General features: G+C 40.8%; 1 protein-coding gene across 1 annotated transcript in view; it reads left to right on the top strand.

Annotated features, from left to right (window-relative positions):
* Nucleotides 1-23,768, top strand: part of UNC79 (unc-79 subunit of NALCN channel complex) — a 628,882-nt gene that overhangs the window by 452,171 nt on the left and 152,943 nt on the right. The window contains exons 39-41 of the mRNA XM_085626482.1: nucleotides 13,149-13,261; nucleotides 13,349-13,434; nucleotides 14,997-15,170. Of these exons, the coding sequence (XP_085482608.1) occupies nucleotides 13,149-13,261; nucleotides 13,349-13,434; nucleotides 14,997-15,170 (373 nt within the window). The remainder of the gene's footprint in view (nucleotides 1-13,148; nucleotides 13,262-13,348; nucleotides 13,435-14,996; nucleotides 15,171-23,768) is intronic.

Below are 23,768 nucleotides of genomic sequence, written 5' to 3'. Positions count from 1 at the left end.
TCTGCCAATGTAATTTTGCACCAACATTTTTGGGTTACATAGATTACATTATCATGGGGCAATTCTGCACGTGTAGATTGGCTAGATGTTGCAAACGAATGTGTCTGTCTCTGACCTCAGATTCCTCACCATGTGAATCTCTCCTGGCACCAGACTGGATCTGGACAATTTTGCAATAGCTCCTGCATGCCAACAGGTGGTGACATTGACCTCCAGTGCTACTTTATCTTGCCTCCGGAAATTATGACCTGGCTTTATATAAAGATGCAACACATGCACGTGGACATAAGCTCCTCTTTCTCTGCACCTGGAGATGCAGATCGAGGGCTCCACTCCTACTGATTTCAGTTTTCTCCTAATTCTAAAGTTCTTAACTTTGGCAGTGTGCAGGGATGTCACCCAAAAAGGCCACAGGTTTTAAGTCATTCTACGTGTGTCGGACTCAGAAGTGGATGTCTATGACGGACTAATACATTATCTGCTCATGGGGCCTTGTGCCCAATGACTTCCAAAGTTATTCAACAGGTATTCCTTACTGTACTTGAAGGCCATCAAGGAAAAATAGGCAAAGCTGTGTGTCATGAACCACAAGAGGCAAGCTCATACTTGGTTGGGGTCACCATCATCTGGAATGTCTGTAATGAATTCAAAAGACAAGTCAAAAGACAAGCTGACGGAGAACAGAAGAAGTACACCGAAGCTCCTCAGTGTCCTTATATTCTGGATCAGTAACAAGGTCATGCAGTTGCCTGTTGCTGCACCCTTAACTATATTTTTTCCTGACAAGCTGGTACTTAGGATGGGTGCATCCTTTCGTCTGAAAGTGGTGCCACCTTTCCATGTGGTGTAGACTTGCATGCTTTTTATGGTATTCTTTCCACCATGTCCATCTAAAGAGGAGTAACCTGTTGGATACATGTGCTGGCTTTAGTTTCTACATGGATGGGACCAAGGAGTACCGACCGGGTGGATGTTGATGCCTTACCACCTTCTCACCTTCTTGTTCTGTGTGGTGGACCTCTGGATATTATTAAGGAACCAAGGTAGTTTTTGTGCACTGCCAAAGAAATATCAATTCTATTAACTACTCTCCACAATATTTAGTGCAGAATCTCTGAATACCAAACTGACATCAGAGTAAGGGGTTTGCTCATTGTCATGTACGAAGGTCTAATGGTGCCACAACGGAGGTCGAGGTTCCACCTATGGGCACACAGGAACTATTGCAAGAGTTTATGAAACCAGCATGGCAGCTAGGGAAATTCACAAGTTGAGTAATCTACACGTTGAGTATCCACCAGAAGGAGCATTACTGGAGTGTAAGTAACTTATTTTTTTGCTCCGAACAATTTGAACAAATGTAGTGTACATATGCCAGTACAGTATTGAACCAACAGCAGGGCAATCCTTGTAATGATGAAGTGTCAGTGCAAGTTAGCACTGGTGCAATCTATGTAATCTGACTATGGTCTCCAGCTGTACTTTTACTTTTACATAATTTTTGTAGTAATTTGCAGAGTAAAAGGTTAGAAATGTTACCAACCAATTTATGCAGCAGAAGAAAATAGTTGTCACACTTTGTAAAACTCTATCCAATTCAACTACTCACCAAACATAAACCAATTCATGAAAATTGTTGTTCTTTATGTCTTCAATTTGAATTTTCTCAAACTTTAGTTTCAAGATTTGGAAAATATACATATGTTAATGTGGAAAATGTGGAAATCTATCAATTTAAGAAATAACTTTATAAATAGACAATTCCTGTTTCGCATTGCCCAAAAAAGTATAAGATCTTCAAAAGTATATCAAATTCCCAGTACATAAAAATTTGTTTTCAAGTTGTGCACAGAACCCTAACCGGTCACACATCTACTTTATTGATCTTGTTTTATGGAGTTAATCAACGCATAGGATCAGTGATAACAAATATCATTGAATGTGGCAACTATTAACCAATGCCACAACTCACTGAGTTCTAAAGTTGCTAACAACAAACACTGATTGCAAATATAATTTAGGAAAATGTTATGATAGTAGGGAAATAGGCTAAAAAACATGCACATGGAATATACAACCTAGTACTGGCAGAACAACCAGGTGGCTCCTACTTGCAAAGTGCAGATTTGGCTCAGTCTTGTCATTACTATCAGATATTTTGAATTGCCATTCTGCATGCGTGATTAACTGCTTTTACAAAAAAGTGTTTATGTAATTCATATTCTAACTTCCTGTTCATATTCTATTGCTTTTTCAAGAGGTGTAAAAGTGTTTTGATCTTTGGGACTGTATTTGTACCCTTGTGTACCAGTTCATATTTTGTTAGCCCATCCACTGTGATACAAAATGACAGGTAACAAGCTTTAATTCCAATCAAATGGCTTAAAGCGGATGCCAATAACTGGAGTAGCTCTGCGTCCGCTAAAAGCAATTTCCAAGAGTTTCCATCAAACAAATTGTGGTTACCGGGAGAGTGGTCCTCAGCTTCCCATATTGTGTAAGTTGAAGTGATGCACAACTCTAATTGCCATTGGAGTGCCTCAGTTCCTGTCCACAGATACCGTGATAATCAGTCTGCATGTACGCGTTCATGTACCCACTTTAAACAGTTGTTCAAATGCTAAACGCTTTATACTAAAAGCTGCCTTTGATTCTTCTTGGCACAGTGATCACACAACTGATCAATGAACGGTGCAGTCCAATGAGTATTGTCGACTCGACATACTTTATAATTGCTACCTGAGCAGACTGGTGAGAACACAATGTCCTTGTTCAAGACCTTTAAAAGACCAAAGCTGACCCTGTGTCCCTTGCTGAGCTGAAACCAAGGTTGTATAATGAAGAGTTGCAATCAAGCATTGCCCCATCTATCAGGCATAGCTCCTCCTACCCTTGTATTCTCCTGGTCAAATTCTGAGCTGAATTCAATACAGCATATTTCAAACGATTTCCTTCTTAATGACAAACACATTAACCAATTGTCCCAAAACAAGAGATATGTGTGTCTGAAATGTATTTGCCACTGACAGTATTACTAATAGAAATTAGTTACTGTTCTTCCACCAAAGATTCCTTCTTGGGACGTTTTTTGCAAAATATTGCCCCCCCCGCATAAAGAAGTGCTGGGAGGGAAATGACGAATCCAATTTCAAGGGTGCCTTTAAAAATGAAATCATCACAATTGTGCAACCTATCCTCAAGGGTAGATTTGTTGTTGAAAGTGTGATAATATTAAAGAGCATAGCAAGGACTGTAAACCACCAGCTCTCATCCATTTAATTACCATTGCTACAACGCCACCAATTACAATCAAAAGAAAATGTTTAGTTTGTCACATAGGTTCTGAAAGGTCATTAATACAGGATGTCGCCTTCGGCTCATGCCTTTAACGCTGGAGCGGGCCTTTAATAGCCTGTAGAGCCCGCTATGTCAGGCTCTAAGGCTATAGTTGATACTGACAGCCTTCCCAAATGCAACGGTTTGTTTCAAGTTCTCATTCAGTTAATGTGATGATAGTACATCAGCAAAGCATCTCAACAGATGACACTGGGTGAGGCTTGAGACACTTAGGGAAGAGCTAATGTATTAATGTTAGCTATCTCTTGACATAAAGGAAAACACGTCAGTGAAAATAACAGTGAAATGGCCAGTGATAAAGGTGGGTGAAGAGGAACTAAATAAACAGTGAATATAAAAACACACTTCTTAGTTTGTTATTGCAAATGATAGTACAATAAAGAGTCTGTATTTATAGTAAATAATCTGTAAATAAGGGAGGAGCATCAACTTTTCAACTCCCTATAGTCTTATTTGTGATGGTCATCGTTAGGTAACGTAGACAGTGCTACTTGCATGGTCGCCATTCTAACCAGGATGTAAGAAGGCATGCAAAAAAGGGATTTTTGTATGTGACAAATGCACAGTTCACCAGCACACAAAGAAGCAACTGGATGTCAGGAGTACGCTAGACAACATCCAAGTCCGGAGCAGTCACCAGGCAGTCAGCTAGTAGCGTAATGATCATTCAGTTACCGGCTCTGGTGGGCTGTACATTTGTCGACTATCTTCCCTTTAATTCCGTTCACCTCAGCCCACCTTTATCATTGGGCAGTGCTCTATTTTCAAAGTTGTTTTTCTACATATTTGCTGTCATCATTCTGGCATTCTAACATCTTTATTTCAAGGGATAGCAGCTGTTCTTCAATATTCCATACCACACCCATCATTATTTAAAGTGTGACGGGTGTCCTCCATTCCTGCCAGGTCGGGGTACCTGTTGGTTTGGCCTCACTTTACACTTTTTATTTTTGCTTTTCACTCTTAACTGGGAGGTTGTTTTTGAAACATAAATGGCCTTTGTGTCAGGGTCATTGTTTGATTTCCAGTCCCAGTACAGCTGTGTCTCACATGGCAGTCCTGGGAAGGGAAATCTAGTGATTGACGTCCTGGCCTAAATAGCCTTGTGTTTGAGTGGCTGCAAGGTCAAAAGCATCGGACACCAGGAACAGCTAGAGCTCTGCTGCCAGAAAGCATGCTTTTTAACCACCACTCAATGAGGTGAGTGAACTGCAAGTTTGGTCGAGTGAAGGCATTGCAAACCTACTGTGGTTCCTCTACTCCACCCAACTCTAAATTATCCTTTAAGTCTCAATAATGAAGTTTAAATTGAGATTTCTTCTACATTATGACATTTTTGTAAATTCCATCCAGGCAGTGTTCTACAGAGTTTATACAGTAAGTAGCCATGCACACATTATAAAGTTGATGCATGTGGAAATATTAGGACACAATTCTGGGAGAACACAATTATTAAGAAAGAAACAAGTAAGGTGGTATGTCAGAGACTTAAGATAGTAAAGAGAAGGTGGAAGATAGATGGTTAATGGGTATGCAAAACAATGCATTTTGTCATCTACAGCACTGTCAGGGAGGACGAGCTGCAAATACTCAACTTTATTCTGCAACTCTTTGAGTGCAAATTAATTACGGATAACATCCACACGTTTCCAGTAGGGACCTGGGGTGATAGCCTAATATGTCATTATAAATATATATCATGAACCTAATCGACCATTTGACAGACAAGTACTACTAGCCATTGCAGCTGGGTATTGCAGACTAGGGTGTCTGGTGTGGATCTGTCCAGTGGTATGTGAATAATCAGTGTTCTGTTTCTGCATCTCCAATATTGTCTTGATATCTACATCCTTATGTACTGACACTGCCGGGTCAGTAGAGGCTGAAGAATTTACACCATATTTGAAAGAAACTTTCCATTCGGTCTTGTACTTTGCAAATCACCCACTCATTGCCGTTTGACCAACCATTTATCTTGTTTTGGTACAGAAATCTTTTGCCAGTGTCTCATGATACACACGTTGGCCGCTGCTAATGGAGCTGCTAGCCATCTCCGTATTTGATTGGGTGCACCCACTATATCAGAAATATATATTATAATATTATCAAACGTGCAGATTGGCAACATTTAAGGTCACTGTTAATAGTTAGTTCACCCCACATAGTAGATCAGAAGTGAGAAATAGCTGGTCAATAGGTCAGAATGTGGTTTATGGCATCTCCAACACAGTGAGTAAGGAAGGAGACCCACTCTGCTGGGAATTTAGTACCAGTCATTTAATATTTTGAAATGCAAAAACTAAAGGCATGCTTCCCCTATGTATTTGTCATGCATGAATAGTAAGGCACACTAGTCTTTTCAGTGTGGTTAATAGAGGTAAACATGGTAGGTTTGGAAAACAGATCACTCCCTAAACGGCTGATACAACTCTTTTGTACTTGAGCTAGGTTTAAAGGTAAGACATAATAGGAAAATGTTTAGTTTAATTGTACATGGCTCCAATGACATATCTGGGAGTGTGTTAGCTGCAAATACTTCCAGAAGTAGCTTGTGTCTAGGATATAATCAGTACGTGCAACCGGAAAAGACTTAAAACCCCTATGTCTATCACCTAATCCAGTATCATTATCGTTTTGATGCCATTAACTGAAGCATTTCTAATCAGCATCCCAGTTTCTGCCTTAGCAATGAGGAAAAGTGAAAAATAGACTCAACTTTGAGCTATTTATAGATGGATCTCCAGTCTCCAGATAGTCACCATTTTGGTAATTACAAGGTTGTTGTTGTTGTTCAGTGAAGATAGAATTTCTTATCAGGGTCAACCCAAGCTGAATGTATGATTGATTAATGGATCATTTTATAGAGCAGCAGCCTCAAACCGGGTCTCCTGGTGCCTTTGCATGATACTCTCAATACATGATGAGTAAGGAGGATTAACCCCTTCAGTGCCACGCCCTTTCCCCCTTCTGTGCCGGGCGTTGCACTAGTGGGTGGGGTTCATGACGAGATAGTCTCGTCATGGGCACAGCGCAACCGTGCTCCATGATGAGACTATCTCGTCATGGGCACTGAAGAGGTTAAGTGGAAAACAGGAATGCTTTCCAATGTTTTCTAAAAGCCAGTCTCATCCTCCTGCTCCCACACCCTCTGCCTCCTACGTAAGACCTTCAAATGGATCCCCCTTAAACACAGAAAGACCGTCACTCACACCCTGGTCACCAGCAGACTGGACTACGGCAAAGCACTCTACGCCGAAATAAACAAAAACCTCACCCACAAGCTACAGAATATCCAGAATGCCGCTGCAAGACTGGTCCTCAACCTGCCAAAACACTGCCACATCTCCCAGCACCTGCGCACACTGCACTGGCTCCCCATTGAGGAAAGAGTCACCTTCAAGTTGCTCACCCCCGCGCACAAGGCCCTCCACGACTTCGGACCAGCATACCGGAACAGCCGACTCAATTTCCACGCATCCCAAAGGACCCTACGATCAGCCCAGCTCTCCTCTGCTGTGGTCCTTCGCACCAGAAAAAACAGATCGGGAGGCCGCTCCTTCTCCTGCCTCGCAACCAGGGCCTAGAACGCCCTTCCGCTCCACCTCAGACAAACAGCATCACTTCCCATCTTCGTAAGAAAACTTGAAACCTGGCTCTTCTACGGACCCCCCCCTGATTGACTGAAGCCTGCAAACCCCCAACTTCCAGCGCCTTGTGACCCTTAGGGGGGATTAGTTGCGCTTAATAAACGCCCGATTGATGTCCAATGTAGTTGTTTTGTTATCTATGAAACATGTCCTTGAGGTATGTGGGACCCAGATCAAAACAGCACAGTGTCATAGACTAAAGGCTTTGAAGATGCATCTTTTCTCCACTGGTAGCCAGTGCAAACGGAGTCAGTGTTGGTAAAATGGTTCCTCTTTCTTGGGTGCCAACAAAAGCCTCACTGCGGTGTCCTTTTTGGACTAAATACTGAGAAGTTGTTTAAGAAGCAGACCAAGGAAGACAATAATCAAGTCTTGATAGAATGGATGCTTGTATTATGGTTTCCTCAAATTTTTCTGAATTAGCTGAATGGCCCTCCTAGTGACCTTTAGAGGAAAAGGCAGGAGAAAAATAATTTTGAAATATTTGTCCTGAAAAGCAAGATTAGTAGAGAAAATGATGGCAAGATTCTCTGTTGAAAGTGAGGAAGAAGGTAGAGGATGAAGATATGTAGGCCACTAATCAGAATTCCAGGTGGAAGAGTCACCAATAAATAACTCTTCAGTCTTGGAAGAGTTTAAAGTCAATTAATATTTCATCATCCAGTTTGCCATTTTAGACGTACCCTAAAAAGCTGGACCCTTGCCCAGCATTCCTCAGAACACTGCTGGGCTTGTGAAAGGATTCCAGGCAGACTGAACCTGCTACACTTGGCATCTGCAACCTGTGAGAAGGACCTGAACAGATTGGACTGCCATTCACTTGAAATTCGAGGACATAAAGATTTCCAGGGATCCTAATATGGATTCCCTGGGTGGCTTCAGGAACATAAAAGAGCTGAAGATTGCATTCCTTTGAAAAATCCCAGTGGACCTGTGGCAACTGAAGTGAGAATGGATTTTACTGTTGGTCTCTGTCTGACAACCCAAAAGTCTCTAAGTGCCTTCCCCCTTAAGTCCTGGGGGCCTTAGAAGTTAATTCCTGTGGGTGTTTGGGAACCAGATGTCTAGAAATTCCTGAAAACACTTCCTCCAGAGCTCTGGAGATAAACATAAGAAAATGTATCCCACCAGCAGGTTCATGTCACCAGACTGGATTTCAGCCATGTCCGATGCATAAATCTCTGCACCTCCAAAAAAAAGACTGCGTCCCATTCCAAGTCAGAACTTAGAAAAGACCTTATTCAGCAAGTAACCTGAAATGCTCCAGAGCGCCAGCTAGACCAACCTTTTTCAGCTATCTGGCCATGGTTAGCCATAGTTCCATGGTGGTGGCTTTGGTTTCCATGGTGTCCCACATGGAGAGAACTTTCCTTCCCAAAAATTAGCAAATTCCCATTCTTCTTTGGAACTTAGAAGACTTTTCTGCATTTGTCTTCATGAAAGTAGCAAAGTCCCTTTCTGAAGTAGGACTTTATGACCTTTTGTACCATTTTTTGCTACTAGAATTTCAGCGCGATCAACCCACTTGCACCTTGGTCCTGGTCTACCGCTGCCACTGATTTACATTGGGTGCTTTATTTGTCTTGGTGCTTTTTCACTCTAATTTATTTAAAGTCTCATACCTCAGGTTCCCCAAATAGATTTTTGTCATCATGGTATTATTTTAATCTCTTCATTTTAAAATTGGTTGTGGAGTTTTTTTTGTGTTCTGGGTGATTTATTTGTAATGTTTATGTACTTCTTAAATACTTTACACATTGCCTTTGATTTATATCTAACTGCTTTGTGTCATGTTCCCTAGAATATATCACAGGTTTATTTATTCAATTTTTGTGACATCTACTAGGTGGTGGCCTAATCCTTTGAGGTGTTTGTCCACCCCAAATAATATTCTATGTTACTACATTGTTGAACAAATTTTTGATCAGTTTTTGATACAATGCCCTGAGTGGCTAAAATGGCTGGAGTGCTAGTGTTAGGCTGAAGGTTTTTCTTCTTGTATAGATCTGCTTTTCCATTCTTATGTTCTCATCTCTAACTAACCTCATGGTCAAACCTAGAAAAGTACAGAGAACCCCTTGAATGTCTAGGATTCCTACATTTCATGGATTTGAAACACCTCACATTTTTGTGATCTGTGCTAGGGGTTCCCAGTCTGGCCCTGCCGGATAGTAATATGATGGGGAACTTTTTCTAGGTAATATCTCCCATGTTAGAGAGCTTCCTTTATCTTCAAGAGTTTTTGGTCATGAATGGTGTGGTTGATTCCTTCTGATGTTAAAGCTTGAAAGTAACTTTACAAAACAGTTGAATTTCATTAGTTTCAGGATGTTTCTGTGACAGAACCACCCTAAAGGAAATGGGGGAGGCATCTGCCTCCTTGATGAATAGCAAGGTATTCTCCAGTTGTCTGAGAATTGGTGCTTTAGTAAATGTTTTTAAGGTTATCAAGGCAATCTCTTGTTCCTAACCCAATGAACCAGAGCCTCCTTTTAGGTGAGTACAATGTCAGAAAAATATTTGATAAAATGCCCATAGAAGTTATAGATCCCAAAAGTGTCTGATCGCCTTTGAAAGTTTGAGGTAGCGGGCCAATCAGATACTGCCTTAACCTTTTCCAAATCCAGTCTTTCCGTGAGATAGACTACCTCCATAATGCAAATTCAGGCACATCGAACGGACACTTTTTGGGTTATGCAAGGAGTAAATCTTCGTAACAATTCCTTAATTTGCATAAAATGTTCTATATTTTGTGAAAAGATCAGAATATCATTGAGATATAAATGTGATACAAAGTGTCAGTATCACATACTAAACACAGTCTTCTATTCTTCTCTTGGTCACATCTCTACTAGCGGAGGAGCATCGACCTACCATCCAGCAGCCAAAACAATTCAAATAAAATGATAGTAAACCCTTATTTATTTCCGTTTTATTTTTGTTCTCAGAGCCGAGGCATGGGGGCGGGGCCAGGGGAATGACAAGCTAGCGGAAAAGTGGTTGCACTGCTATTCCGTGCGCATGATGGACAGCCAAACAGCCATGCGCACTGAGACGCTCACCCACCAAATGTATAGATGTCCACTGGCCCAGCGGAACTCTTTTAACAGGAACGGCCATCACTGTGGTTCCTGTCAATGTATTGAAAGTTTGGTGGTACCTTTAAAATAACTACACCGTCTTTCAAACATTTAACATGTTTTTGTATTTTCCAAAAACAAAATCCCAAAGTAGTATATAGTTATTGAAAATTCAAAAAACTAATGGCCACCACACATTGAGACTTGTATCCCATAGTATGGGGTGCAATCAACAGTTCACGCTGCCCCTTACCACCTGGCAGTAAGGGGCAGCAACAACAGACCACTTGCCCACTCACTTCAAATTGGGTGGGTGGTTGAATTGCAAAACCTTTGACGGCGCTTACTCCTTCTGTCCATCAGAGGAATATGTCAGAGATGGAGATGGAGTATTCTCTATTGATGACATATTTAAGGACCACATGTCTGTAATTCAGATTGGTGCATCTTTCATTGGAGGAGAGGGCACTCTGTCACTGCTGCAACAGAATACCTTCTCTGCCAAACTATAAATCAGTCCTTAAGTTCTCTGTAGCCTATACACAGTCTGAACGGGAGGAAGAAAACTTGTTCTCCTGCAGGTGAAATAGAATAACGAACGAACCCCTTTTGTACTTTTTCCAATACATATTTTTGTAGAATCTTACCATATCAATATTTTAGTGGATATATGCACCCATGAGGAATCCTTGCTCATGAGATTTAATCAATAGAGGAGCCATACAGACAATGTGGGGCACAGTTGATCTGCGCCATCTTTTATAGAAACCATCTTAAAAATCCTAATGTGCCTCTGATATCTGAAGTGATTCCTTCTGTGCTGTACAACAAATTAAGGAAAGTGTACACTCTAATCCCTTCTGAGGAAGACTGCTCTTGTGAGGAAAGGTTGATGATTTGCTTTTGCCAATGAACAGAAGGGTTATGTTTTTGTAGTTAAGGTGTACCAAGCACAATGTGAAAAGTTGGAGTTTCATTGAGGTCCAATTAAATGGTCTCAAAATGTCTATTATTCAAAACCATTCCTAAATAAGCGATATCACAGCAAATTTCCCAGGAGATGAAAGGTTTCCTCTCTATTCCTTCAATGGCTTCTGGAATATCTATTTCCCTTTTTTGCTATACCACGTCTTTCATGGATTCTCTGATCCATAATGCACCCTGAAGCACCACAGTTAATGAAGGCCAAGGTGGAAAGTGGACCTTGATTGGTGGGAATCTATACCAAGAATCGGAAATGTTCTCAGCCAAAATCTTTACTGATGGGCATGAAATGGTTAAAATTGTTGCAGAGCACTTAGGAAGTTTTTAGAGAGGATGTTTGGTGTTCTATGGCTTGACTGTAGTGAATTTCTTGGCACTTGTATTGCGTTTTAGGCTGCATTGCTAGATGCAGCAGGGTTGTCTGTTTTTTGTGGGTGTCTTGCTTTCTTTTGTTGTGCTTAAATTGTCAAAAGTTTATTTTGATGCCAGTGATTTTTTCGGTTTTAGATGTTATTGTTCATGTTGTTGTCTTGCTTACCTATTCTTTTGTTTACTTGTGTGATAGTGTCTATAGCTTTGCCAACTTGGATGATATTAACACAAAGGTGATCTTCAGCTGTTTTCATAGGGTCTTGTGCAGTAAGTATTTTGTAGATTTTGAGAAAGGTTCCTTCTATACTGTACCAAAGTCTGCAGATGATGAATAGTTGTTTGTGCTCTGGGAAAACTTTTTGAAGGGTAGGTCAAAGGTAATTAGAAAATTATAGAATCAAATGATCAGAGTTATCTTGATTTTGGTGATATACAGTTTGAGGGTGAGGATGAAATCAAATGTGTGACTTTTGATGTATGTGTGGCTGGTAACATGGACAATGTAGTACTGGTCGCCAAGGTGTCTATGGTATTGAGGCAATGTAGTATTTGGTGTTTTAGCCAAAGGATTGTATTTTATTGAGTCGCTCGATTGGGTCTGGGGCAAAGGTGGGGTGACTGCCTTGCAAGCAAGGAATTGCTTTTATGAAAATATGACAATGTACCTTTTAGCTTATGTTTCATGGTGCCTTGCTCAAATAAATGGAGGCCTTGGACTGGATATTGTTAGGCTCCGACACATCAGGAATGAATGATGACACTAGCCTCAGTTGTTCTGTTGCTTAGTCAGGAGGAGCTGGAGCTTCTAAGATGGCAACATTTCTGGGGGCCAGACAAATTTGAGTGATCCCATTAATTTTGAGATTGTGATAGTTATGGACTTTGCTTACAGCCGTTATCTTGTTGGTGACTGTCCTAGCATGGATGATGATAAAGAAGGGGTTGAGGTGGGCAGTGTTGGTCTTAGGTTGATAGTGGGGAAGGGACCTTCTGTACTTAAGTGTGTGTCACTGGTGTAAATGATTCCTTTCCTTGTTGATGTTGTTGCTTTCAAGAAAGCAAACAAAAGACGCCAATGACTTTAATTGGAGATACTTGTACATCCTAATGTTCTGCTCCTTGTATCGCAACATGTGCTGTTTGAAAAGGACTAAAGAGGCACCGATCAGTGTGCTAGATGCCCCTCAAGCATTCATCGTTACAGCCTCCAAGTAGCTTCAAATCTCAATCTTATTAGGCAAATTATGATTTTGATGACAATATTTAATTTATTGCTAACTATATATGTTTTATTCAGGAATTTTGTTCATTCAACTATGCCAAAACCCTGTGAAGAAAGTGTGGGTCTCACCAATCACGAGCAATTCTTATCCTATCTGCTTCATAAGAAGTGAAAATATTAATTATTTAATAATTCCACATTTTTATGATCAAAAGACAGTTATTAGAATGTTAATGAAATTGGAGCATTCAGAAAAAGTAGGTAATGTTGAATCTGTATTACTGCCCAGATGTATTTAAATGAAGCTCTGTTTAAACCACATAAAAACAACACCACATGTATTTATTTGTATGTATATTTGCAATATGTGCGCAGCATCCACATGTTTAAGCATGTAATTTTCCAAATGGTCTAGGATCCAAATGAGTTACCCATTTGGTGTTCTTTTATTAACAATCACTCCATGTTATTTTCTTTCTAATTAAGCATGATGATTCCTGGCAATGCTGCAGGTGTGGCAAAACAGTTTCTCCGCTGTATTTTCCATCAGCTGGCTCCCAATGGAATCCTTACGCAGCTGTTTCAGAGCAATATCAAAGGTAATGTGCTGTCCCAAGATGAGCTTCTTGCGAGCATCACCGCACCCCATACGGAACTCTAGCTGACGCTGGTGCTTTCCTTTCCAGATGGAAGTTTTTTACGGACATTAGCCAGCTCTCTCATGGATTTCAGTGAGCTGAGCTCCATCGCTGCCCTGAGTCAACTGCTGGAGGTAGGATGAGCTGAAGAGATGAGAACATTTGAGCTCTAGCAGGCCCTGAGCCCGCATTATGAGTGACTTGTTGAATTTAAGTGTTGTTAATGCTACACTCAGTATTACTGGTACCAGGGCTATCGGTAGCACCATATCCCGATTTTACTCTGGGACCATATGCCCAATTACTGGGGAATACCGTTTGCAAAAGATGTAAAGTCGCAATTGTGTCTTTTTACATGTATGAAGTCTGCCAGGTAGAAAAAACCAATCAAATTTAAGCAAAACACTGCTTCTCCGTAAAATTTAAAGCATTAATATCTCAAAATATTTTAAGTCATAAGTCAGACCAGTTCAATTTAAATCACTCTACATTTATATTTATTGATGCCAATAGGATGTTGGCCAATTGATATTGCACTGGAGTATGAGTGTAATTTTTGAATAATGTTTTGTCTGTATGTGTCCTTTAAGTACGAGTGGGTATGACTGACTCCAGTTGTGAGGATGTGGCTGTTTTTTGTTTTTGTTTTGATAGGACACATCTTATGCAGAAGCGGTTGTTTGCTTCAGTTTGATTGTTTTTTCCCCTGGTTCGCTTTTCCCCATTCACATTGTCAGGGGCACTCTTTTGTCCTTATATTGTCTTCCAGGTAAGACCATGGGGATATTTCCCCACAACCACATATAATATTAACAATAGTCATCTCATTTTTAAGAAAGTTACATAAATTCCCATTTCTGCCATTTGGAACTGCACACCGAGGCACAATATTTGCCATTTATTTCACTCATAATTATGAATATTTAAATTTTGGGGCATGCAAAATTGCAAAACTTAGTCGTCTACAACTTTACATATTTTTTAACTTTGATAACTATGTAACGTGAACAGCTAGCCATGTTTTATAGAAAGAAATAAAAACAGCAGCAAAATACGGTCCTAAGGGCTCCGAGAGGCCTTTGTTCACAGCAACAGTTTGAAATTAAAATGACATTGGAATGTTGCTCTCTGGGCTTCTACCAGCCAGTAGAAGCCCGGCGCACTCCACTTCCTACAATGGAGCTCTCAACATTCCAATGTTCTAATGCTGGTTAAAATATACCATCTCTTATAGGAAAGATGTTTTAGATTTTGTTCATGATGAGCAATCTAGACATGGATGTTAATACACCTCTTGCCGACAATTGATGACAGGCATATCATTATCACAGTCCCACACTGACATAGGATGCTAAGTGCATTTTAATGCTTTGATAGTTATGTCTTTAAGTTCAGTATAACTCATAGGGAGGGTACAATGCTATCTACCCTTTGTGTTTGAGCCATGAGTGTACAACAGTCAACAGAATGGCTTAGTGAGTTGAACAGTCACCGATCACAAGTTCGATTTCCAAGATGAAACCTCCGCGTTCCATCCTTTGAAGGTAAATCGAGTATCTTAAACGGGCTAATAGTAGCACCAGTTTCTTAAGCATTTAGAAATAGCAAAAGTGTGGTATTGTGCATAATATAACAACAAGTTATAAATATTAATAACATTGCTTAAAAATGCGGGATTATTTTGCTTTTTTCTTAGGGTCTGAATAACAAAAAGAACTTACCAGCAGGTGGCGCCATGTTGCGGTGCTTGGAAAACATAGCTACTTTTATGGAAGCTCTTCCCATGGACATGCCAAGCAATCTTTGGACTACCATTTGTAATCAATTCCAGACATTCTTTACAAAGCTGCCAAGTGTTTTGCCTCTAAAGGTATGTGATACATGTGTTGTTGATACATCAAAATGCCAGGGACAGCGGAAGTGCCATCATATGACCCTGATTGTTTCCAGCAATGCAGACCACATGACCCTTACATCACACTCACACTTTTACACCCCCTTGCACTTATTCTCATTCGTTCTCAATCATGCACTTGCATTCACTCTTAATCTCATTCATACTTATTCACACTCACTGACACTTAAGGCCCAGGTTTACTAACGCTTGCACTGTGTTTGCATCACACCAAAATCTTTTACTGCTCCTCGTTTTTGTAACTTTGCATGTTCACTGCTTTATAGCACATACGCAAAGAGGGAAACGCCTTAAAGTGGTTTTTTTGTACTAGAAGGGACTTGTTCCAGTATGAACTGTATCCTTTAGAGAACGCCCACGCCCTTGTACTATGGTGCAATGGTGTGTGCATTGGGCCTGGCTACCAAAAGTGCATCAGTGCAAAGTGGGAGAAAAAAATACACCATTTCTTAGTAGCTATGGCGCATTTTTTCTCTTTCCCTACGACGCAAGGCGGTGCAGCATTGCCTTGTGTTAAAGGATAGTAAATCTGCACCTTAGTCTCAAAAAATTTAACTCACTACCTGTCACTGATTCTCACTCAGTTTTACTCATACATAGATGCTTACACATACAGACATAAGCTCACACATACACATGCTCTCTCTCACATAAACCTACTTTTATCTTCAATCCCACACTAATAACATCCATTTAAAACCATGTTTACTTACCACAGCTGTCACCAACTGTCTCGTTCCAGTTAAGTGCCTTCCATATTTTATGACACTAATAGTGAATTACAGAATATTATTCACTGTTAGTATAATGCAAAATGGTCCGTAAACAAAATGCTCCCTCGTTCTAGGTCTTTAAAGTATGCGCTTAGTACTAGTCCACAACAGGTGCAGTGCTTACATTTGTTCAACGTGTTCTTTTCAGTAGTGTATTGAGTTAAAAGTATACATCTTTTTGATGGCTCCTTACTTTAAAAGAGCTGTTTAGGTAAATGCATTATCCAGAGGTGTGAGGTATTTGCCAGCTGTGGTTGATACCTCCTATTCTGGGGTTTCAACCTGAAAATGAGGCATAACATACAGAGTCGGTATTTAACGTGCCAAATTCTGCATGTTTTACCTTTTTAGGGGCTTTTCTGTTGATATATTTTGGGGACTTTGACCTGCTAGAATCTATGAGGAGGACATTTAGGTGGTATGATAATTATCACTTAACTACCAATTCATTTGCCTGTGCAAGCTCATGTGTGCCTCGAATCAGAAGTCAGTTCTCAACTCATATTGAGGGTTTTTGTATTTGTAACTCCACTTTTCTTGTAATCATTGTCATAATGGTGTATCTTTCTACAATCTTGTGGAAGTCAGTATGAATGAAACTTGGGCTTACATGTACAAAACAGTACTTAACATGTGGAATATACAATTTTATGCTGGAAAGTTTACAAATGTAGCAGTATTAGAGGTATGTCAGAAATGGCACATTCACAATTATCTCAAGTTTGTGAATAGTCACATACCAATTGAACATAACTTCCCACCCTCCAAACACATGCACATTTCAGTCTATAAATTGCTTTTGTAACTGGGAAAGGTGAGTAAACTTCATATTTCCTGGGATTGTGTGGGAAAGGATTCCCTAGTTGGGAAAAATCTCTTTCAATCGGAAAGAAAAGTTGCATGTTCTATGGTATCTTAAAACCTCAATGTACTATTTTGAAATTTGCATCAGGTGGCAAGGCAGCATACGTACATTTTGTGCGGTATAGTACCCCTAAAAATTTAAAACTGTAGATTTCCCGGATTACTCCTAGGATTCTTTGTGACTCTCTAACGTTAAAGATAGACATTTGCATACTATGTAGAAGTGCCCCTCAGGGATCAGATTTCTGATTTTGCTATTTGGGGCTATGTGAAGCAAGCCCAAATAAATACATCTTTTGTACACTTGGAGATCATGTTTTGGGAACAATCACCATCCTATTAAGATTGGTCCTTTCTCTCCTTGTTTTCACTCCAAGAACTGTGAGTATCCATGGAAATACATTTTAAAGTGAGATCGTTCTTATTTATGGCATGTAATCCATACACCTAGTGGTGTTTCAGACTCCATTGTCCACCCACATGAAATGGAAATAGAAACAGAGATCAACTTGTTATGGTGATGTCTACGGTTAAATTAGGATTTTACATAATTTGCACTGAAATCAGAGGAAATAGGGCTAAAACATTATTATTAGTAGTAGTAGTAGTAGTATTTCTTCTTCTTCTTCTTCTTATTATTATTATTATTATTATAACTATTTTTACTATTATTATAATTATTATTAGATGGCAGGATGCACTGTGTGGTAGCATTTCTGGTCTGTATCTTTGTGAATCTGCCTCTGTAATGCACTCAGTGTCTAAAGTGAGACAGAGTTTACAGGTGGGGCCCACTGGCACTCATTTTTGGGACTGATGCTTACTTTTCTTCATCAGTGTTTTGAAGGTGGATTAGTAATAGGGGTAAGTGTACACCTACCACTAGCAACAAGGCCACTAATGCAATATAAGGTCCAGACAAGGTCTCAATAAATTATTCCCTTGCTCAACTCCTGGTAGCTGGCAACGAGCAGGTAGGCTTTACTTAGGAGACAGATGTGTAAAGCTTTTAAAAACACCAATACATTAAAAAAGTAAGACACAGCACACCATTTATAAAAATATGATTTTTTTTATTTTTATAATGACAACAAAATGACAAATAACCAATGTAGGGAAATGGAGATATGACATTTTAAAGAATAAACACTTTCTAGTGCTTAAAACCAATAGTGCTAAATTGGGACATCTGGTCGTGCTTGACTGGGACAAAGTTAAAGTTTGAGACCAACCGTTATGGAGCACTGGTCGGATACACTAAGGGGGAGACCTCGGTCAATATGTTACATTCACACTTAGAAACTTTTTTGGAGGATTTTCTCTCAGGGTCAATTGACCCACTCCAGCAGGTCAATTCATAGCGGCTCCTGGAAGTCTTGAGCCCTGGAACTTTCAGTGGGGTGAACTTTAAATCCAGGCCAGGTCGCAGTGCAAGGTAGTCGGCTTGACTCTCCACTTCGGGTTGGTCACCTTATGGAGCTTTTTCACAAAGGTTTTCCAAACTTCAGGAGGCACTTCCTGAAGCTCCTTTTGGGAGTTGAAAGTGTCCAAAAATGAAATTCAAGCTTCCAGAGTCTCTGAGTTGCTCCTCGGAAGTTGGGACTACAGTTCCCACAATGCACCTGGCCAAATCCTTTAAAGGTCAGCTGCAGGCAATCAGCTGGTTTCTTCTTGCTGGAGATGATGCAGGTGGAGCTCTTTAACTTGCTGCTATCAGGAATCCCACTCCTCTTTTTGAAGCAAGGCAACGTCCTTAGGGCTGCAGTTCCTTAGTGCGCAGCAGACGCAGTCCTTCAGAGTGTAGGCCTCTTGGTGCAGGCCAGGGTTCCAGCAGGGCAGTCATCCTTCTTGTAGTTTCAGGCAGCAGATCTGAATTGCTATGCTGTTCTCACATATTCATACAATGTGCTGCGGCGAAAAGTAAGGGGACCTCCCTGTCCAATGGGGGACAGGGTGGCACCCAAAAGCATGACGGCTTCTTCCAAAGTGTGGCATATTCTTGTCCCACAAAACACTGCCCTTTTAAATTCAAAATGGAAAATCTTTCTCCATGGAGTGAAGACCTGGCTAAGTCAACCTACTGGTGTGGCTCATTTCCGTTAACACTTCCCCAGCCTGACCTTCTTTAAATTCCGTTCCTGGGGGTCCCTTTTGGCTGGGGGGGGGGGTACAGGAAGAGGGGGTAATCTGTCTGGCATTCCATACTTTCCTGCTGTCTATGAAGCCCAGTTTGATTACCCAGCCCCCCTTCTGGCCTGTTCTGTGTAGCAGTAGATCTCCCCCCCCCAAATAACTTCTGTCTCTATGCAGCCTACTTGTCACCTCATCAAAGCAGTTTGGCTAAGCCTGGCAAGACTGCAATCAGGAGAGGCTGCTAAAAGGCTTGATTTTGGCTCACAGGAAAGAAAGTTTCATAACATATTTTTGTTTTGAGTTATGACGAATTCAACAGTGACAAATTGTTGGATTTATCATTACAATTCTTTTAAGTCCTTGAAGTACTATTTTAGCTCACTCCTATCAACAGCTATTCTTTATTGAAGTATTCCCATGTTAGCCTATAGAAAACAAGCATTTGCAATGCAACAGTCTCGCCTTTAGGATTTTAAAAGTATTAAGCCTTGCAGCACATTATCCTGGGTGTTATATTAACGCTTCTCATTTAGCCTTACAAAACTGCTATAAACGGATGAAAAGAGCATTTGCTCTCAGTGGGGCGCCATGGAAAGGGGTTAAGGTAACTGTTAGTCCCAAACAATAAAGTTTTACAAAAACCAATATGCATAAGCATAAGTCAGACCAGCTAGCTTTGCAAATGCTTGTATTGCTTTGTAAGGGACGTGGAGCAGCAGAGGAATGTGGAGGTAAAGAACAGTGTGGTATGAAACTGATCATGAGCAATAGCTAGACTGAAACAGAAGCGTGTTCTGTACTCTAGAAACTTAAAATATGATCTGCGAAACAAATATGATCTGCGAAACTTGTTATAGTTTGTGATCGGGTTAACCTTCACTGGAATGTCAAGGTTGAACAAGCACCAGCAACAACATTAGGTCTGGGTTTAACACCTCCAGAGTTTTCTGTTTGTATAGATATAAGTCATCTATATGCATGAGCGGCTTGAACTCCAAGCCATATGAGAAATTGTGCAGTTTAAATAATGTTCTAACCTGCAAATGCTCTTACATTTTGCACAGTGGGGTCATGGAACCCATTCTACAAACTTCAGATTTAAAACTTGCACTGGTAGCTCTGTACTGTACAGCACCCCAAGCATTCTGAAATCTAAGCAGCTTGTTATGAGTGATGCGGTAATTGCGAGCTTATACCGCTAAATATTGCACATGGAGGTCTTTGCTGAGTGTGTTATTAAGTCACAGAATAATTGCTAACTCAAATATGCGCATAAATCTTCTGCCGTCAATTCTGTGTTGGGTGACACCACAGAGGAATATAGTACGATGAACACAGCATGCATGCTGTTCCAAGTTACACCAATGCGTCAGTGGGGTAACAAAATCTTAGCCTCGACCCCTCGCCCCCATGGACTTTAAGGGGGCCCTCTACAATCATCTGGCCTTGTGCTGTTTTCAAACACCTTGCCCTTGCAAGGAAGCCAACTTGTTCTGTAGGCAGGGAGACATCATCAAGAATGAAAAAACATTTCAGATGTTGTTGATTCGCAAAATTGGGGTTCCAGAAGTAAAAATGATTGGTGATATGGAGAGATCCCAGGGCACAGACATAGCAACATAAGCATATCAAAGATAACAGGGAGCAAAACTGCTGCCGATGTGCGATTGAAAAGTCAATTCGCAGCACATCAATGGATGTTGTTACTGGTATTTTATCTTTCATATTTCTCAATTCCATTATATTCCTAGTCTATGTTTCAATCAATCAATCAACTTTACTCTGAGGTATAATATGCAGGGCAAGATTGCGTCCAAGTGAATCCACCATTCTAACCTCTCCAGCAGCCAGTCCTCGAGTTACTAAACATGTGAGGATTTTCGGAGCATGCGTTTTGGGTCACGGCTGCCTTAACGGACTGGCGGCACTGGCGGATTGTTCGGAGGTTGCCTCTTTTGCCTCCGGTCTCTCAGCAGGGGCGTCCTTTGCCTGCAATGGCGGGGTGCGGTGGCAAAGGTGCTAAACAATGGGCTGCCCTCCAAGCTCCTTCTTCATCGATAACTGGCCAGCCTCCCCCACGGCTTGAGATAGCGACAGGGAGTCGGACCAGTGGCATGGCACGCTAAACATAATCAAAGCACATCATGATTTACACGAGTTCTATTGTATTGAAGACACAAACAGCACCGGCTCGATTGTACGGCTGCTTAGAAAGTGAAAGCGCGCATGGCGCGCTGAACGTAAACAAAGCAGGTTGTGGTTTACACGAGTCCTATTGCATTGAAGACACAAAAAGACACGAACGAGAGGGGGGGCGAGAAGTCAGACAGGGAGGGGGCGGGGCTCTGGGGGGGGAGAGAGGGAAGAAAATAGTGATAGGAGTAAAGTGGCCAGTAGCCGTGGAAGGATACAAATGATGACTGAGGAGGGACTAACAAGCCTTAAACCAATAGGAAGGCAGCATTTAAGACAAAAGCCAATGGGCAGAGAGTGGGCAGAGCTTCCACGAAGCTTCCACACTACATTGTATACTGCATGCCTCGCAAAGCGATGGCAGCGCATTCGTGCTGCATCGCTAGGCGAGACCTAAAAGAAAATAGTGTTAGGAGTAAAGGGGCCAGTAGCCGTGGAAGGATACAAATGATGACTGAGGAGGGACTAACAAGTCTCAAACCAATCGGAAGGCAGCATTTAAGACAAAAGCCAATGGGCAGAGAGTGGGTGGAGCTTCCATGAAGCTTCCACACTACAGTGTATACTGCATGCCTTGCAAAGCGATGGCAGCACATTTGTGCTGCATCTCTAGGCGAGACCTAAAAAGGGCTACAATGGGGGTAAAGCGAAATTGGTTGTTTTTCCCTCACCAGGGCATTTAAAGCTTCTTTTAAAATCTCTCTGCTTATTTTCACATGGCAACATACCCCGGGGGCTCCTGGGGTAGACCTCAGAGGTGACATATGTAAAAGATGGTAGTTTAATACTTTGGTAGTACCTTTAAATGCAAAGTTGAATCTGCATGTAATTTCAATTCAAAAGCAGCTTTCCAAGCAGGGCTGAATTTTAAAATGACAGCAGGCAACACAGCAGTGCACACGTAAGTGGCTCAAAGCGGCTGGGCCTCTAAACCTACATGCCCTACCATATGGTAGGGACTTACAGGTAGGTTGTCAGTGCCAATTGTAATTACATCTAATTACCATATACCTTTTAAATCGGAGCCCTGGACCTGGTTAGCAGAGCAAAGGCGGCTGTCAGAGTCAGTTACCACCAATATCCGTCAAAAAATTGGGTTGCTCAGGGCAAATAAGACTTTGACCTAGAGCAAGAGAGAGAAAAAACAAAAGGAAGGAAAGAGGAGGAAGAAAAATATGGAAAAAGAGTGACAAAGAGCAAAAGCAGCAATAGAAAAAGAACCTGCAAGAGTGAAATACAGGGGCCTGAGGTGTAGGGCTGAAGAAGAAAAGTGTCTGAGGTGGACTCAGGACGACACAGCCTTGGTATTTGGCAATCCTGCCATTCATGAGTGTCAGCTATTGGCTTCTCCTTGGGCCCCAGCACTTAATATTGTTTAAATTAAGAACTAAATACTCTGTCACCTTTTATGCAGTAGAGCAGATGTGGATGAAGAGAGCTATGCACTTCTCGATAATCACAAATGTGTTCATTGTTTGTGACTCTGCAAACATTTTACTATACAATAAATTGATGGGTGGAATGCTTGAATTAATCTCAGCCACTGGTAATTATGTGGCCTGCATCCCAGTCCATCTTTATTTTGCACTATTTACCATCTAAGTTTGAACCCAGTCATGTGGAAATAAGTTTTGACCCTGCTCCAATGGGAACAGTCCAGTTGAGCTGCCAGTCCAGGTCCCCTTGAAGCTGACAACAAGCATCACAAGATTGGTTTTACCCTGGTTATAGCTCTTCAATGAAGTGTAGAATGGTTTTAGTGATGCAAAGAGCACAGGATGTTGCACTTGGGGCATCACAATGAAGTATTAAAGACTCTGAAAGTATACAAAAGTCTATACAAATTAATCAGCCTGGCTATTCTTACATCATCACCTTTTAGGAGATTATTCCATAATCTTGTCAACAGGCCTCCAAAATATTTCAGCATTCAGATTGGACTCTGTAACATGTCAACCTTGTCACTGCGCCTTTGAGAACTGGGCAAATGTCGCAAGAACATGTTTTTTGTCAGCTAGAAATCTGAAATATGCAAATCTAAGTGACACGCAAGTCATCTCCTATTTTATGGTACGAAATATGAATAGAATTATAAACCGCTTTTTAGTTCAGGAAATGCAGATATTTAAATTACATATCTGCTTACAGATGAAAGATGCAAACCATTTCAGAAATTGATCTCTCTTTTCGCTCATTGGTAACAAGTGATAGCATTGTGTAGCAAGATTGATGTTTGGAAATATTGTGATCCTATCACAATGAATATGCATAACATGTTGTGCACCTCATTTCCCATGCAAATTAGGCAGCAGCTTCTTTTCCTTTATGCTAAAAATAAGTAGCTGGTGGATTCCCAAAAATAGTTTACAATTTATTCTCCTATTCTTTTAACTATGTTTTCACAAAATGTCTATTTTTTTTGTAATTCTCAAAGTATTTCAGGATTACCCCTGGGAAACCGCAGCCGCTGCCATTTCCCAGGAGTTATTCACAGGTGTAAATATTCTGAATATTCTGCATGCCTTATTGTCTTATTGAAGTGCCTTTGCACTTCTTTATCTTTGTTTTTCTATTGGGAAAATGTTTGTTT

The sequence above is a fragment of the Triturus cristatus genome, chromosome 9, assembly GCF_964204655.1.
Source record: "Triturus cristatus chromosome 9, aTriCri1.1, whole genome shotgun sequence".
NCBI classification, from domain to species: domain Eukaryota; kingdom Metazoa; phylum Chordata; class Amphibia; order Caudata; family Salamandridae; genus Triturus; species Triturus cristatus.
The sequence above is the reverse complement of the archived record's forward strand: the minus strand, read 5'-3'. Positions and strand labels throughout refer to the sequence as shown.